We start from the raw sequence: 17,281 nt of genomic DNA on the forward strand, positions 1-17,281 counted from the left end.
TATGGCAACATTCTCCCACTCTTTCATTAATTTGCACCCAGTAGTTAATATGTTATTTTATCTAGCTCGTCCTTCAGTTTTGCAGAGCAGTGTGCAATCATTTTCAAAAACTGGCGAAGTTGAGACACATGGCAAAGTTGTCCCAGTTGACAGTGCAGAAAACAAGTTTTTTCATTGTTTATGTAAAAATTGATTTGTCTGCCCTCATAATATACTCATAATGAAGCACGGACACAGGTGCAGCTGCTATCAGAGAAGAAGAGTGACCTGGAGTGGCGCATTCGCACACTGCTGGAGGAGCGGGATGCAATCAGGGCAGCCCTGGAGGACGCCACAGACCGTGTCGTGCTGCTCGAGCACCAGGTGCGCGACCAGGAGATGCAGGTGAGTTGCAAATCTATACACCACTCTCTTATTTCATATCACCTGACAAAGTGAACTGGTGGCCTGAGACGATGGCAGCACCGTCGTTTATACACACAAAAATAGGAAGGGGAGATAGTAACAGCATACACTACAGTCTTCTTACAAGTGGAGTGCTGCCACACGGTACAAGCAGAGAGATGCCATTGAGTTACTTTTGTCAGAAAACCAGAGAATCACAGATATTAATAGGCACTTGCAGATTGTTTACTGAGACCCGGCAGTGAACAAAAGCACAGTGACTCATTGGGTGAGGCCCCTGTCATCATCACAACAAGGTCACACAAACCTCTCCGATCTCCCACATGCTGGCTGGCCACCCACAGCTACGACTCCTGCAATGTTGGAACATGTGGACAATCTCATTTGAGATGACCTACAGATCACAATCAGACATCTTGCTGCTCAACTGGACATCTCTGTTGGTAGTGTGACACACTCGTCCAACAGCTGGGATACTCAATGATGTGTACCCGCTGGGTTCCTCGCAGCCTAGTGGAAGACCGTAAAGACCAATGAAGGACCATCTGTGTGAAGTTGATTGTGTGTTAAGAGAATGATTATGACAATATCTTGTCGAACATCTTCACAGGTGTTGAAACGTGGGTTCATCACTTCAAACTCGATACAATCTGTGGAGTGGCACCACATCACCTCTCCTCCAAATAAAAAGTTCAAAGCTGCACCCTTAGTCAGTAAAGTCATGGTGACAGTCTTCTGGTACACTGAATACAATATTCTGTTTCATATCTTCACTAATAGTGCAATGATAAACTCTAAAGTTTACTGGGCTGCCCTCAGGAAATTGAAGAAATTACTTCAGCATGTTCACTACCACAAAAATGCAAATGAACTTCTCCTTGTCCGTGGCAACACAAATAATGCAAGACCTCACACAAGTCTGAACACCCAAGAGGACCTCACAAAACTTCATTGGGCTGTTCTCCCTCATCCATTCTACATCTCAGATCTTGCACCTCTGACTTCATCTGTTTGGCCCAATGAAGGCCGGAAGCACTACATGGATGATGGGGGAGATTATTGGTGCAGAAAGACCGTGGCTCTGACATTGACCAGAAGACTGGTAACATTCGGGCACACATGCCCCCTCAGTAAGGCAACAGGAGGCCATCACACTGAATGAAGATTATGCTGAAAAATAGGGTTTTGTAACCAAAAGAATGGGGAATAATAAGGGGTATTGGAATCGTGAATAAAAGCCTCCTGCTTTCAGAAAATTAATGTGTTGTATCACTTATTGAATGCCTCTTGTAGTTTGACATAATTTACACTGATGAGGCAAAACATTATCACCATCTGCCTAACAGTTTTTTTGGTCTTCCTTGAAAACCACATTACAGCAATGATTCTGTGTGGTCTGGATTCGACAAGTCCTTGCTAGATTTGTGGAGTTATGTGGCATCAAATGTTTATGCAAAGGCCACTCAATTCTCATAAATTACAGGCTGCTGGTTTGTAAGCACAGAGTTGGCTCTCAGTAGAGTCCCATCGAGCACAAATCAGATTTGGAGGGCAAAAAATAAGTGTGAGTTTACTATTATACTCCTCAAACCACTGTAGCATGATTATAGCCTTGTGATATAGACAGTTATCCCACTGGAAATGCCATTGCCATCAGAGAAGACACTAAGCAGGAAATGGATGCAGGTGGCCTGCAATGATGTTCACATAGCCTTTGATTACTACTACAAGGTCCCATAACAGCCCAGGTAAATGTCCCCCCATAGCAGTATGCTGCCCCCATCAGCCTTTGTCTGTGGTGGAGCACATCTTCTGACACAGTGATTTGCCCTGTTAATGGCATATCCTGGCACAACCCTCAACATGGTGTAACAAAAAATGTGATTCGTCCAACCAGACACACATTTCCATAGATTTATGGTCTAATATTGATGATCCTATGCCAACTGTTGTAATTAATAATGTCATTATCAAAACTAAACACACAGGATACATCCTCTGTGGAGATCCATGTTCAGCAGTGTGTGCCAAGCAGTGTAATGTACCTGCACTGTCATCAGATGAGCCAAAGATTGCTGCCTATCCAGCTTTACAGACTGGGTAAGCCCCCGGCCTCCACAGTATGTAGTGAGATATGGATCCACAACACTTTATCACCTACCTGCAGTTTCACCACCCTTCATCCACTTTCCATAGTGCTCACAACAGTAGCACGTGAGGAGGCAACCCAAAATGTTGTTTCTGAGATGGTCGTTCCAAGCTGCTGGACCATAACCGTCTTCTCTTTGTCAAAGTTGCTTATGTCAGTAGATTTCCCTTTTTAATGATTCTCTATTCATTTCTACTCCTCTTATATTCAATCCATGCCAACATACCTGCAATGCTGCCAGATGGCATTCAGTTTCATGAACAGCAGCTGTCATAATGCTTTGGCTCATCAATGTATTAACAGTGTAATGTGTATTATTTCACATTTTGAGCTATACCCTCTGATTTGCACATTATTACTACAATTAAAGTTCAGTTCTTTGCAACAAAAGGTGTGAAATCATCACAGATTTTGTATTTCTTTGTATGGCTCATAATATCACAAAATCATTCACGTTGTCAATGAGGTATCTTTTGTGTTGTGCACATTACTTAGTCTTCTTTGAGGTTAATATTTGAATACCACTCTAAGCATCAATTCCCTACTGCCATAATTTTTAGATCATAGTGCTAATTTTTCCATGTATATTCTGGCCTGCACAGAAGCTCTTTTTTTTCCTTTTCAGCATTAATAAATTTAATGATATTAATAACAGCCTGCCAAAACTGCTCATGATGACAGTTTCTGTAATCACTTTTTGTACTTGCACTATGAGGTAACCTTGCACACTCCTTTGAACTGGAATGTGGTTGTACCGAGTCATGTGATCAAGCAAGAATGCACTACAGCCAGGCCTGTCGTTTGCTGTGTCGAGTAGCAGTGCTCTTGTTTTGAAACTCTTTTGTTCCCAAACTTGCCAACCCCTTGGCAGTAGGCCACTGTGGCATCGCCACAACAGTAAACATACTTTTCCAACCTTCGTGTCTAGAAAAACTGGAAATACACCCATATGCACATTTTATCTAAAATCTTCCTACCTCAGATTTCCAATGTATTTCTTACTTTCTGAGGTTTAGACAGCCATTTGGCGCTGAACTATTTTGATGCATCCTTGCCATACTTTTCAGTGAAGGCACTCTTGGCGTAACTTGCATGTTTAATGTGCTCAGTTAAAATGAATTCTCACTGCTGTAATGTGTAACTTATTTCATCAAAAATTAAATGAGACCATAGCTTTAGCAGAAAGAAACATTCTTCCATAAGGTAATACATTCTTCAACACCTTGTAATGTGACCTCACATAATATAGCTTGCATAAAGCAATTGATATTTCTTGCTACTAATCATAATGAAACAAAGAACTAAAACAGTGCATAAATTTACCTGAAACATCATCTTTTCATATTAACTCCATCCACATTTATTTACTTTACACCTGCAAACCACTCTGAAGTTTTCTGCCTCCTCTCACAACTAATTTATCAATGCCTCTTGAATTGTGTCTTCATCTGCATAAGTCTTACAAAAAAAGGAAATTCTCAATTTTGAAAATGTGAGTTACTTGGCATGAGATGTGGACTGCACAATAAATGCGCCAAAACATCCCCTCAAGTCTGAGTGACCTGTCATTTATTTTTAATGTTTCATGATCCACTCCTCTCCCAGGAAGGAACTATTAGTTCCAAAATGTAGGATAGGCTGTCTACTTCTATGTGTGTCTATAGGCAATACTGACATTTCTTCTGATAGTAAGTGCTGATGTTTAAAATTTTCTTTTTTGGTTGTTCTTGTCCTTTCAACCATTCATTGTAAAACACAGAGAAATAATTAGTTCGAATACTTGCAATCAACTATTTTTTAAATATAATCACGTGAAGGTTATTCCTGAACAATTACTTTACTTTCAGTTATTCACTGTATAATTTATTCATCATCTATGCAACAGTCTGTGACGTCCGCCTCCTTTATTTCTTTATTGATAGTTCTTGGTGTCAACGTACTAAGTTGTGATACTGGCTGAAAAATGGGGTGTGGAAGTTCAATACTGACGACTGTAAAAGGTGTAGCCAACAGGTGCACAGTTGCATTTCACAGTTCTTTATTTTCACTGTTCACAACACCCCAGTGTACACAGTTAATATGAACAGTGCACTATTGTTTAACTTTCGATAAACCTCATTAATAGTTTTCAGACAAACATCAACATACCGCTACCATAGATTACTGTTGAATATCTATGTGCAGTAAAAAGCTAACCACATAGTTCACAAGTCTTGCAGAATATTACAGTATGTATTGAATAGACACTGTCATTGTTTTAACACACAGCCTATTACACTTAGTTCACAGTTAAGTTGATGTATTGTTGTTGTTCTAACCAACACAGGTTTCTCGTCTGAAACTCTACAGGGGACTGATTGTCTCGGGACCAAAAATTGGGCCCTTATATGTCCTCACAATAATAGACACTGAAACTATACATTTTTTGATGTTTAATTTACAGAAATTACAATTAAAACTTGTTGTTGTTGTTGTTGTGGTCTTCAGTCCTGAGACTGGTTTGATGCAGCTCTCCATGCTACTCTATCCTGTGCAAGCTTTTTCATCTCCCAGTACCTACTGCAACCTACATCCTTCTGAATCTGCTTAGTGTATTCATCTCTTGGTCTCCCTCTACGATTTTTACCCTCCACGCTGCCCTCCAATACTAAATTGGTGATCCCTTGATGCCTCAGAACATGTCCTACCAACCGATCCCTTCTTCTGGTCAAGTTGTGCCATGAACTTCTCTTCTCCCCAATCCTATTCAATACTTCCTCATTAGTTATGTGATCTACCCATCTAATCTTCAGCATTCTTCTGTAGCACCACATTTCGAAAGCTTCTATTCTCTTCTTGTCCAAACTATTTATCGTCCATGTTTCACTTCCATACATGGTTACACTCCATACGAATACTTTCAGAAATGACTTCCTGACACTTAAATCAATACTGGATGTTAACAAATTTCTCTTCTTCAGAAACGCTTTCCTTGCCATTGCCAGCCTACATTTTATATCCTCTCTACTTCGACCATCATCAGTTATTTTGCTCCCCAAATAGCAAAACTCCTTTACTACTTTAAGTGCCTCATTTCCTAATCTAATTCCCTCAGCATCACCCGACTTAATGAGACTACATTCCATTATCCTTGTTTTGCTTTTGTTGATGTTCATCTTATATCCTCCTTTCAAGACACTGTCCATTCCATTCAACTGCTCTTCCAAGTCCTTTGCTGTCTCTGACAGAATTACAATGTCATCGGCGAACCTCAAAGTTTTTATTTCTTCTCCATGAATTTTAATACCTACTCCGAATTTTTCTTTTGTTTCCTTTACTGCTTGCTCAATATACAGATTGAACAACATCTGGGAGAGGCTACAACCCTGTCTTACTCCCTTCCCAACCACTGCTTCCCTTTCATGTCCCTCGACTCTTATAACTGCCATCTGGTTTCTGTACAAATTGTAAATAGCCTTTCGCTCCCTGTATTTTACCCCTGCCACCTTTAGAATTTGAAAGAGAGTATTCCAGTCAACATTGTCAAAAGCTTTCTCTAAGTCTACAAATGCTAGAAACGTAGGTTTGCCTTTCCTTAATCTTTCTTCTAAGATAAGTCGTAAGGTCAGTATTGCCTCACGTGTTCCAGTGTTTCTACAGAATCCAAACTGATCTTCCCCGAGGTTGGCTTCTACTAGTTTTTCCATTCGTCTGTAAAGAATTCATGTTAGTATTTTGCAGCTGTGACTTATTAAGCTGATAGTTCGGTAATTTTCACATCTGTCAACACCTGCTTTCTTTGGGATTGGAATTATTATATTCTTCTTGAAGTCTGATGGTATTTCGCCTGTTTCATACATCTTGCTCACCAGATGGTAGAGTTTTGTCAGGACTGGCTCTCCCACGGCCGTCAGTAGTTCCAATGGAACATTGTCTACTCCGGGGGCCTTGTTTCGACTCAGGTCTTTCAGTGCTCTGTCAAACTCTTCACGCAGTATCAAATCTCCCATTTCATCTTCATCTACATCCTCTTCCATTTCCATAATATTGTCCTCAAGTACATTGCCCTTGTATAGACTCTCTATATACTCCTTCCACCTTTCTGCTTTCCCTTCTTTGCTTAGAACTGGGTTTCCATCTAAGCTCTTGATATTCATACAAGTCGTTCTCTTATCTCCAAAGGTCTCTTTAATTTTCCTGTAGGCGGTATCTATCTTACCCCTAGTGAGATAGGCCTCTACATCCTTACATTTGTCCTCTAGCCATCCCTGCTTAGCCATTTTGCACTTCCTGTCGATCTCATTTTTGAGACGTTTGTATTCCTTTTTGCCTGTTTCACTTACTGCATTTTTATATTTTCTCCTTTCATCAATTAAAGTCAATATTTCTTCTGTTACCCAAGGATTTCTACTAGCCCTCGTCTTTTTACCTACTTGATCCTCTGCTGCCTTCACTACTTCATCCCTCGAAGCTACCCATTCTTCTTCTACTGTATTTATTTCCCCCATTCCTGTCAATTGCTCCCTTATGCTCTCCCTGAATCTCTGTACAACCTCTGGTTCTTTTAGTTTATCCAGGTCCCATCTCCTTAAATTCCCACCTTTTTGCAGTTTCTTCAGTTTTAATCTACAGGTCATAACCAATAGATTGTGGTCAGAGTCCACATCTGCCCCTGGAAATGTCTTACAATTTAAAACCTGGTTCCTAAATCTCTGTCTTACCATTATATAATCTATCTGATACCTTTTAGTATCTCCAGGGTTCTTCCATGTATACAACCTTCTTTCATGATTCTTAAACCAAGTGTTAGTTATGATTATGTTGTGCTCTGTGCAAAATTCGACCAGGCGGCTTCCTCTTTCATTTCTGTCCCCCAATCCATATTCACCTACTATGTTTCCTTCTCTCCCTCTTCCTACACTCGAATTCCAGTCACCCATGACTATTAAATTTTCGTCTCCCTTCACAATCTGAATAATTTCTTTTATTTCATCATACATTTCTTCAATTTCTTCGTCATCTGCAGAGCTAGTTGGCATATAAACTTGTACTACTGTAGTAGGTGTGGGCTTCGTATCTATCTTGGCCACAATAATGCGTTCACTATGCTGTTTGTAGTAGCTTACCCGCATTCCTATTTTCCTATTCATTATTAAACCTACTCCTGCATTACCCCTATTTGATTTTGTGTTTATAACCCTGTAGTCACCTGACCAGAAGTCTTGTTCCTCCTGCCACCGAACTTCACTAATTCCCACTATATCTAACTTCAACCTATCCATTTCCCTTTTTAAATTTTCTAACCTACCTGCCCGATTAAGGGATCTGACATTCCACGCTCCAATCCGTAGAACGCCAGTTTTCTTTCTCCTGATAACAACATCCTCTTGAGTAGTCCCCGCCCGGAGATCCGAATGGGGGACTATTTTACCTCCGGAATATTTTACCCAAGAGGATGCCATCATCATGTAATCATACAGTAAAGCTGCATGCCCTCGGGAAAAATTACAACTGTAGTTTCCCCTTGCTTTCAGCCGTTCGCAGTACCAGCACAGCAAGGCCGTTTTGGTTATTGTTACAAGGCCAGATCAGTCAATCATCCAGACTGTTGCCCTTGCAACTACTGAAAAGGCTGCTGCCCCTCTTCAGGAAACACATGTTTGTCTGGCCTCTCAACAGATACCCCTCCGTTGTGGTTGCACCTACGGTACGGCTATCTGTATCGCTGAGGCACGCAAGCCTCCCCACCAACGGCAAGGTCCATGGTTCATGGGGGAAATTAAAACTTAACTCATTCAATTAACTGAATACATTGAAAAATTCTGTCTTTTCAGCAGTTCCTTCTACTGCAAGAGTTAGCCTGAATTATTTGTTTAAATGATGAAATTAACAGATATAGTTATGCAAACAATACTTTGGACAAAACTGGTAATTACTTTAGAATTAATTAAGAGCTGGCTCTGCTAACATGTTTTCTCATAGAGCCAAATAAATACTTAAAGAATGCCAGTGTTTCACCTTGCAAATGTTTACAATTAGTATAGAATTGATATTTGTTTATAAGTCAACAATAGAAATTAAGTTATGAAACAATTACTGATTTCACCCTGTAATGAAAGATATTAACTAGAAATAATCAGAATAAATTAGATAATCAATTACATAGACAAAACTAAGCACAAAACTTTAAAACTGAGGGCCAACCTTTCTCTTTTATGAAAAGCAGATCATATTTATGTATTTTAATGGTAATAAGTTAAAAGTGAAAAAACTAATTTAAGGAGGCAGATTTCAAAACAAGAGGGGAAGTAAATGTATCCCAGCTTGCTTCGTCACAAGTCGCACAGTGATACGAAAGATATGAACAAACCTTATTTGTGTTACAGCTAAGGAATGCACAACGGGAACTTGATCACCTCAGAACAGCAAATGGCTCCCTTGGTGAGAGACTGGAAGCACTCGCATCCACAGCAGCAGCGTCCTCAAATAACAGCTCCGGAGTTGCTGGCCATCGCTCCTTACTTGCTGAAATGGAGTGTGAAAATGATGCCAATGGAGAAGGATCACCACTCCTTGGAACACTTACACCAGATGCGGTAGGTACATTTCAAAACAGAGTATTTATTGATGTAGTTCAGTGGTGATTTCAATTATCTGTATATTCGTCACAGCATATCATCTAGGTACAATGTATTCATATTGCAAACATCTGACACAATAGAGAAAATTTTCTTGGAGTTAAAATACCCTTTTTCTTAGATACAGAAGTCACAAGTTGCATGTGAATTTTGAACTTCTGTTTTGTGCTCAAAGCTCTTTCCTTATCTATGTTTGCTGCCTAATATGTTATTGGGAAACATGGTTATGCCTTGAGCAAACACAATTCCTTCTTGTTTTACTATCCATACATGCTTTGGAGAAGTTTCTCCATCTTCAGTGGGTTTCATTTAGCATCTGTTGAACACCATACAAAGAATTTATACATTGCGATATTTAGCAGTTTGTGAGATTATATTATTTACATTACTATAACCATTGACAGAAATATTAACATGAAGAATAAATGTATACTTTATTATTACATATTGGTGTTTGTAAGTCTACTTGGTATTTGCATCACTGCTATAATTATTGCTTTCAGTATTTCATCTCTAATTAATAAGCATTTATCAACTTTTTAAACATAGTTTCTCAGTTGTTTTATGCATACTATGATATTATCGATTTTTCAGTTTTATTTTCTCCCCCTTTTTATATTGCACTACTATTATGTTACGTCGTAAACAAAGATTCATTGTTTTACTCTTGAACTAGTGTTTTTTAGGTTACGGTACCATTTTTTGAAAAAAATGTGTTGTGATGTATGCTGAGAGTGATTAGGTTTTGTGAAATCATAGTCTGCTCCCCCACTCCAATCAACATTTCATGAAGCCTAATCATAATCAGTACACATGCCAACACATTTTTTTTTAAAAAACACTACTTTAACCTATAAACTTCTAGTCAAAAATAGTAAGTGACAATAGTGCAATAGAAAAAGGGGAAAAAACAAATCTGAAAAGTGGATAATATCATACTAGGACTAAAACATTTTTTGCAAAATTACATTAAAAAATGATAAACACTTACTAACTGCAGATGACATATTGCAAAGCAGTAATTACAGCTGTGCTGCTAATACCAAACAAGCTTGTGATACAGTAATAAGGTATATATTCATTCTTCATGTTAATATTTCTGTCAATACTTCACAGTAATGTAAATACTGTGCTCTCAAAAAATGCTAAATCACAATGCATAAATTCTTTGTATATTGTTCAACAGATAGTAAATAAAATTCACTGAAGAGGGAGTAAAACAAAAAAAAAAAAAAAAGTTTGCTCAAGGCTGAACCACAGTTCCTTATGACGTATTTGAACTTCTGATAGTCAAAATCAGTACACAAACTCTGTAAGGTGCACTGTACAAAATTTTGTGCTATCAGGAAAATATGTGTGTCTTCAGATGCTATGTTACAATTTAAGTTTTGTTCATCTGTAGAAGGCCATTAAGAAATTATGTTAAGTTTTAATGAGTCATCAGAATAAAGTACACAGAATTGCAAGAAGATGAATGTGGATTGAGGATTTGGGGAGGCAAAAGCAATAAAAATGATCAAAACATATGTAGTATAGTTGATACAGTTCAGGGAACTTAACAGTATTGTGAAAAATCATAAGCAGATAGTAAGTAAAACAAATGTATTCAAACTCTTGCCTAATGTGAGTGTGCTGGTCAGTGTACATTGTTGTATGATATATTAGCAATAATAGCAGGGTTCTTAATGGTATGAATTTTATGTTTCAGGTGAAAATTAAAGAAGAAGCTTTCTCAGTTTATTTGCAACTGAGGAGACTATGTGCAGAATGGGACAGGAAAAGAAATGACTCAATAACTTCAGATCCTGAATCATTGCCCATGGACAGTATACCAGTTGACATCTTAAAGGTGAGAACAATTTTAATCATAGCACAGGTCTATTTGTAACTCTTTCTGTCCTAAACATTCTTTTTTTCTATAAAGTGAGACTTAGCCAATGTATTGAAACACACAACTACACAGCAGACAGGATACTACTTGTGTTCATGACAAAATGCAAGTATCACACAGGCATATACAAAATTAATATCAATGGCTAGGCTTTTGAAGTGTCATTCCAGTGTGCGTCATAAGCTAAAGTTTGTAAACCTAGTTTTTATGACCCTGTTTGACACATGAATCATTTATCATATCAAAAGGAGAATTCTCTTAAGAAAGCTATAAAGTTACAATAAAGGTCTGTTGGACAATGCCGGCCGGTGTGACCGAGCGGTTCTAGGCGCTTCAGTCCGGAACAGCACAACCACTACGGTTGCAGGTTTGAATCCTGCCTTGGGCATGGATGTGTGTGATGTCCTTAGGTTAGTTAGGTTTAAGTAGTTCTAAGTTCTAGGGGACTGATGACCTCAGATGTTAAGTCCCATAGTGCTCAGAGCCATTTGAACGATTTTTTTGTTGGACAATATAAACCTTCAGGACAAATGCCAATAATATCAATAATCACAAATAAAAGTACATACACAATCCAGGTTTTCTAAACTAGTAGTTTCTTTCTCAGGGAGGAGAGAAGGATAGCATTATGAAGTTTTAAAAGGAAGGGCTCATCACTCAGACCTCAAGGTGAGAGGAATCAAACTTTTGCTTCCCTTGTTTTAATTACAGGGTAGGTCCCTGCCATCCTGCCCTTCCTTCCCCAGTGTATTCCTACCAAGCAAGGTGGTGCAGTGATTAGCTCAGTGGATGTGCGTTCAGAAGTACAGTGGTTCAAATCAGAGTCTGGCCATCTAAATTTGTTTCCCATGATTTTCCTAAATCATTCTTGGCAAATGCCAGGATGGTTCCTTTGAAAGGGAATGGCTGATTTCCTTTTCAGTCTTGAAACATTCTGAGCTTATGTCAATATCTACTAGCCTCAATGTCAACATGACATTAAACCCTAATCTTCCTTCCTTCCTCAGTCTATCCCTCTCTCTTCCCCAAGGAAGGAACTATTGTTCAGAAAGCTAGGATTGGGAATACTCATTTATATGTATATGTTGGTAGTACTGATATTCCTCGTGAACTTAATCACTGTCCAGCAATTCTGTCCCAAGATTTTCACTATCATTGCAAGACAAACTATATGTAAACTCACCAAGCAAGTGCATGCTTTTGTTCTCCTTATCTTCATTGTTTAATGATGCCTAGGAACTGATGGTAATTCATCTTTAAGCAAATATAATTTATATGTTTTGTAAGTAGTGTCACTCAAGTTTGTTACATATAATGAGAAAATGAGGTGTTACAACAGTTGGGCAGTTTCAAAGGTACCCAGCTCTTGAAAGGGTAATCTTTGCCATGATAATGTTGGAAAATGTGGTGTCACAAGGATGGATGGAGCATATCTTGCAGTTCAGGAATTTAGAACAATAAGAGTGAACCTGTAATGAAAGTGCATTGGAAGTGCGAGAAACGGCATGCAACTTCACGTTGTAGTTGGCAACAAAAAACTGTTCAGACAGAATATTAGAAGAGATACATCTCATTTCCAAATTTTACTTCTGATCAAAATCTTGGTGCAAAAGCTGCTTGATGAATTTTGAGAATATATAACAGAGTTCTTCCATATGAGGAAAACACCTTTTACATTGTGGTAAACATACAATAAATTATGTTGTAGCCATAACAGCATAAGACAGCTGTCCCACCCCTCCCTGTAACATGTGACAAATACTTAGGCTCTTATTACAATGGACCCAGCAGATGAAACTCAGCATAAGGTCTACAAATGCTCTAAGTATATTGATTCACTCCACAAGTGTGCAGAGCACATATGTACTTCAAACTTAACAACAGTTGCTAAGATGTTAAACAATGGTCACCTGTTCATTTCTTGATTGTTTACTCACTTGTTTATATTTGACTCAGCAAAACCTTCACATTTGTCTTCTGTTTAATTAATGGAAACACAATGGAACACAATGTTCCTACTGTTAATATTTAGTTATCCAGCTAAAGGAAAACTACTGTATGAAAAGAATATTATTCGGTGCAGTCCCTCCCCCATGAACCATGGATCTTGCCATTGGTGTGGAGGCTCGTGTGCTCAGCGATACAGATAGCCATACCAGAGGTGCAACCACTCCAGAGGCGTATCTGTTGAGAGGTGAGACAGACGTATGGTTTCTCAAGAGGGGCAGCAGCCTTTTTAGTAGTTGCAGGGACAACAGTCCGCATGATTGACTGATCTGGCCTTGTAACATCAGCCGAAACGTCCTTGTTGAGCTGGTGCTGTGAATGGTTGAAAGCAAGGGGAAACTAAAGCCATAATTTTTCCCAAGCACATGCAGATTTACTATATGGTTAAATTAGGGCAATGTACTCATGCGTAAAATATTCCAGAGGTAAAATAGTCCCCCATTTGGATCTCCAGGTGGTGACTACCCAGGAGGGCATTGTTATCAGGAGAAACAAAACTGGTATCCTACGGATCGTGACGTGGAATGTCAGATCCCATAATTGGACAGGTAGGTTAGAAAATTTAAAAAGGGAAATGGATAGGTGAAAGTTGGATATAGTGGAAATTAATGAAGTCCAGTGGCAGGAGGAACAGGACTTCTAATCTGGTGAATATAGCATTATAAATACAGAATCAAAGAGGGTAATGCAGGAGTAGGTTTAATAATGAACAAAAAATGTAGGAACGCAAATAAGCAACTACAAACAGCATAGTGAACGCATTAATGTAGCCCACATCTGCCACAGTAGTACATGTTTATATGTCAACTAACTCTGCAGATGAGGAGGAGATTGAGGAAATTTATGATAAGATAAAAGAATTATTCAGATAGTTAAGGAAGTAAAAATTTAATAGTCATAGGGGACTGGAATTCGAAAGTAGGAAAAGGAAGAGAAGAAGAAGTAGTAGGTGAGTATAGACTGGAGGAAAGGAATGAAAGAGGAAGCCAACTGGTAGAATTTTGCACAGAGCATAATTTAATCACATCTAACACATGGTTTAAGAATCATGAAAGAAGGTTGTATACATGGAAGACACCTGGAGACACTGCAAGGTTTTAGATTGATTATGTGGTGGTAAGACAGAGATTTCAGGACCAAGTTTTAAATTGTAAGACATTTTCAGGGGGCAGATATGGGCTCTGACCACAATTTACTGGTCATGACCTGCAGATTAAAACTGAAGAAACTGCAAAAAGGCAGGATTTTATGGAGATATGAGCTGGATAAACTGAAAGAACCATAGAGAGTTTCAGAGGGAACATTAGGGATTGATTGACAAGAACAGGGGAAAGGAATATGGTACAAGAGGAATGGGTAGCCTTGAGAGATGAAATAGTGAAGGCAGCAGAGGATAAGTAGGTGAAAAGACAAGGGCTAGTAGAAATCCTTGGGTAATGCAAAAATATTGAATTTAATCGATGAGAGGAGAAAATATAAAAATTCAATAAATGAAGTAGACAAAACAGAATACAAATGTCTAAAAAATGATATTGACAGAACGTGCAAAATGTCTAAGAAACAATTGCTAGAGGACAAATGTAAGCATTAGAAGCATATATCACTAGGGGTGAGATAGATACTGCCTACAGGAAAATTAAAGAGACATTTGGAGGAAAGAGAACCACCAGTACGAGTTTAAAGAGCTCAGATGGAAAACCACTCCTAAGCAAAGATGGGAAAGCTGAAAGGTGGAAAGAGTACATAGAGGGCCTATACAAGGGAGATGTGCTTGAGGGCAGTTTTATGGAAATGGAAGAGGACATAGATGAGGATGAGAAGGGAAATATGATATTGCATGGAGAATTTGACAAAACACTGAAAGACTTAAGTCAAAAAAAGGTCCCAGGAGTAGCCAACCTTCCTTTAGAGCTACTGACAGCCTTGGGAGAACCAGGTATAACGAAACTCTTCCGTCTAGTGAACAAGATGTACAAGACAGCTGAAATACCCTCACACTTCAAGAAGAAATAATAATTCCAATCCCAAAGAAAGCAGGTGCTGACAGATGTGACAATTACCAAACTATCAGTTTAATAAGTTACTGTTCCTCCAAAATACTAACATAAACCCTTTAGAGAAAAAAACCTGGTAGAAGCTGACTTCGGGGAAGATCAGTTTGGATTTTGGAGAAATGTAGCAACATGTGAGGCAATACTGATGCTACACCTTCTCATAGAAGATAGGCTAAGGAAAGGCAAACCTACATTTATAGAATTTTTGACTTAGAGAAAGCTTTTGACAGTGTTGACTAGAATGCTATCTTTCAAATTCTAAATGTGGCAGGGGTAAAATATTTACAATTTGTACAGAAACCAGATGGCAGTTATAAGAGTTGATGGACATGAAAGGGAAGCAGTGGTTGGTAAAGGAGTGAGACAGGGTGGTAGCCTATCCCCGATGTTATTCAATCTGTATATTGAGCAAGCAGTACAGGAAAGGCAGGGGTAAAATATTTACAATTTGTACAGAAACCAGATGGCAGTTATAAGAGTTGATGGACATGAAAGGGAAGCAGTGGTTGGTAAGGGAGTGAGACAGGGTGGTAGCCTATCCCCGATGTTATTCAATCTGTATATTGAGCAAACAGTACAGGAAAGGAAAGAAAAATTTGGAGTAGGAAATAAAGTACAGGGATAAGAAATAAAAACCTTGAGGTTTGCTAATGACATTGTAATTCTGTCACAGACAGAAAAGGACTTCGAAGAGCAGTTGAACGGAATGGACAGTGCCTTGAAAACAGGATATAAGATGAATATCAACAAAAGCAAAACAATGATAATGGAATGTAGTTCAATTAAATCAGGTTATGCTGAGGGAATTAGATTAGGAAATGAGATATTTATAGTAGTAGATGAGTTTTGCTATTTGGGAAGCAAAATAACTGATGTAGGTCCAAGTAGGAAGGATATAAAATGCAGACCCACAATGGCAAGAAAAGTGTTTCTGATGAAGAGAAATTTGTTAACATCAAGTATAGCTTTAAGTGTCAAGAAGACCTTCCTGAAAGTGTTTGAAAGTGTCTAGCCATGTATGGAATTGAAACATAGACAATAAAGAGTTTAGACAAGAAGAGAATAGAAGCCTTTGAAATGTGGTGCTGTAGATGAATGCTCAAGATTAGATGGGTATCATGTAACTAGTGAGGAGGTACTGAATAGAATTGGAGAGAAGAGAAATTTGTGGCACAACCTGACTAGAAGGGATTGGATAGTAAGACATGTACTGAGGCATCAAGGCATCACAAATTAAGTACTGGAGGGAAACATGGGGGGAGGGGGTAAAAACTGTAGAGAGAGGCCAAGAGATGAATACAGTATGAAGATTCAGGAAGATGTTAAGTTCCAATAGTTACTTGGAGATGAAGAGGCTTGCACAGGATAGAGAAGTGTGGCAAGTTGAAGCAAACCAGTCTTTGGATTGAAGATGACGATGACAACAACAGCAACAACAACAACAACAACAACAAGATCCAGTCAAAAACAAATAAGCCAGAAGCTGTAAAATGAAAATCACTGAAAAGATTGTAATGCCACTGGCTGTGGAAAAAAGCATGGTCTCTATAAGAGCACTCTCCATTAGAGGGACTTAGGTGTGTACCCATGTGATGACAGAGTGACCATATGCATGTGTCTGCATCCACTGCACTCATTCATGCTGAAAACAATGAAATGGAAGCTTCAGAAGAAGAGCAAAGGCGTGCATTGCATTCCCTGAAAAAGTAGTGCAGGGAATGACAATTCATTGAAGAATTTCATAAATGTATTGAAATCGTTTCACTTCTGTTGCAAGGGTCAAGGCATGGCACAAATGAATCTGTGAAGGATGGATGTCTTTGGCTGATGTTGTGCAGTCTGGAATGCCACACTGCAATACACATGCCATTGCCCAGAAACTGGAGGCTGTCATTACTCAATACCAGTGAGTTGTAGCCATTGCCACAGAGTGAAGATTGAGCATCAGAAATGTTCAAGCCATCGTTAATGATAGATTGAAATTTCGAAAGTTTGCACTCAATGGCTGCCTTTGAGTCTTCAACCAGCACAGTAAGCATATTGAATGAAACTCTCTCTTCAACAGCTGCAGCAATATACCAAGGAAGGGAATGAGTTCCTGTCATGAGGCATACGTGGAGACAAGATCTGGTTTCATCATTTCGGACTAGAGTCCAAA

The 17,281-nt window shown here is 38.8% G+C and overlaps 1 protein-coding gene across 1 annotated transcript in view; it reads left to right on the plus strand.

Annotated features, from left to right (window-relative positions):
- LOC124711453 (bicaudal D-related protein homolog) overlaps positions 1–17,281 on the plus strand; it is a 545,080-nt gene that overhangs the window by 512,637 nt on the left and 15,162 nt on the right. Inside the window, exons 4-6 of the mRNA XM_047241539.1 lie at positions 238–384; positions 8,920–9,129; positions 10,880–11,020. Coding sequence (XP_047097495.1) covers positions 238–384; positions 8,920–9,129; positions 10,880–11,020 — 498 coding nt within the window. The remainder of the gene's footprint in view (positions 1–237; positions 385–8,919; positions 9,130–10,879; positions 11,021–17,281) is intronic.

The sequence above is a fragment of the Schistocerca piceifrons genome, chromosome 8 (assembly GCF_021461385.2).
Source record: "Schistocerca piceifrons isolate TAMUIC-IGC-003096 chromosome 8, iqSchPice1.1, whole genome shotgun sequence".
Classification (NCBI taxonomy): domain Eukaryota; kingdom Metazoa; phylum Arthropoda; class Insecta; order Orthoptera; family Acrididae; genus Schistocerca; species Schistocerca piceifrons.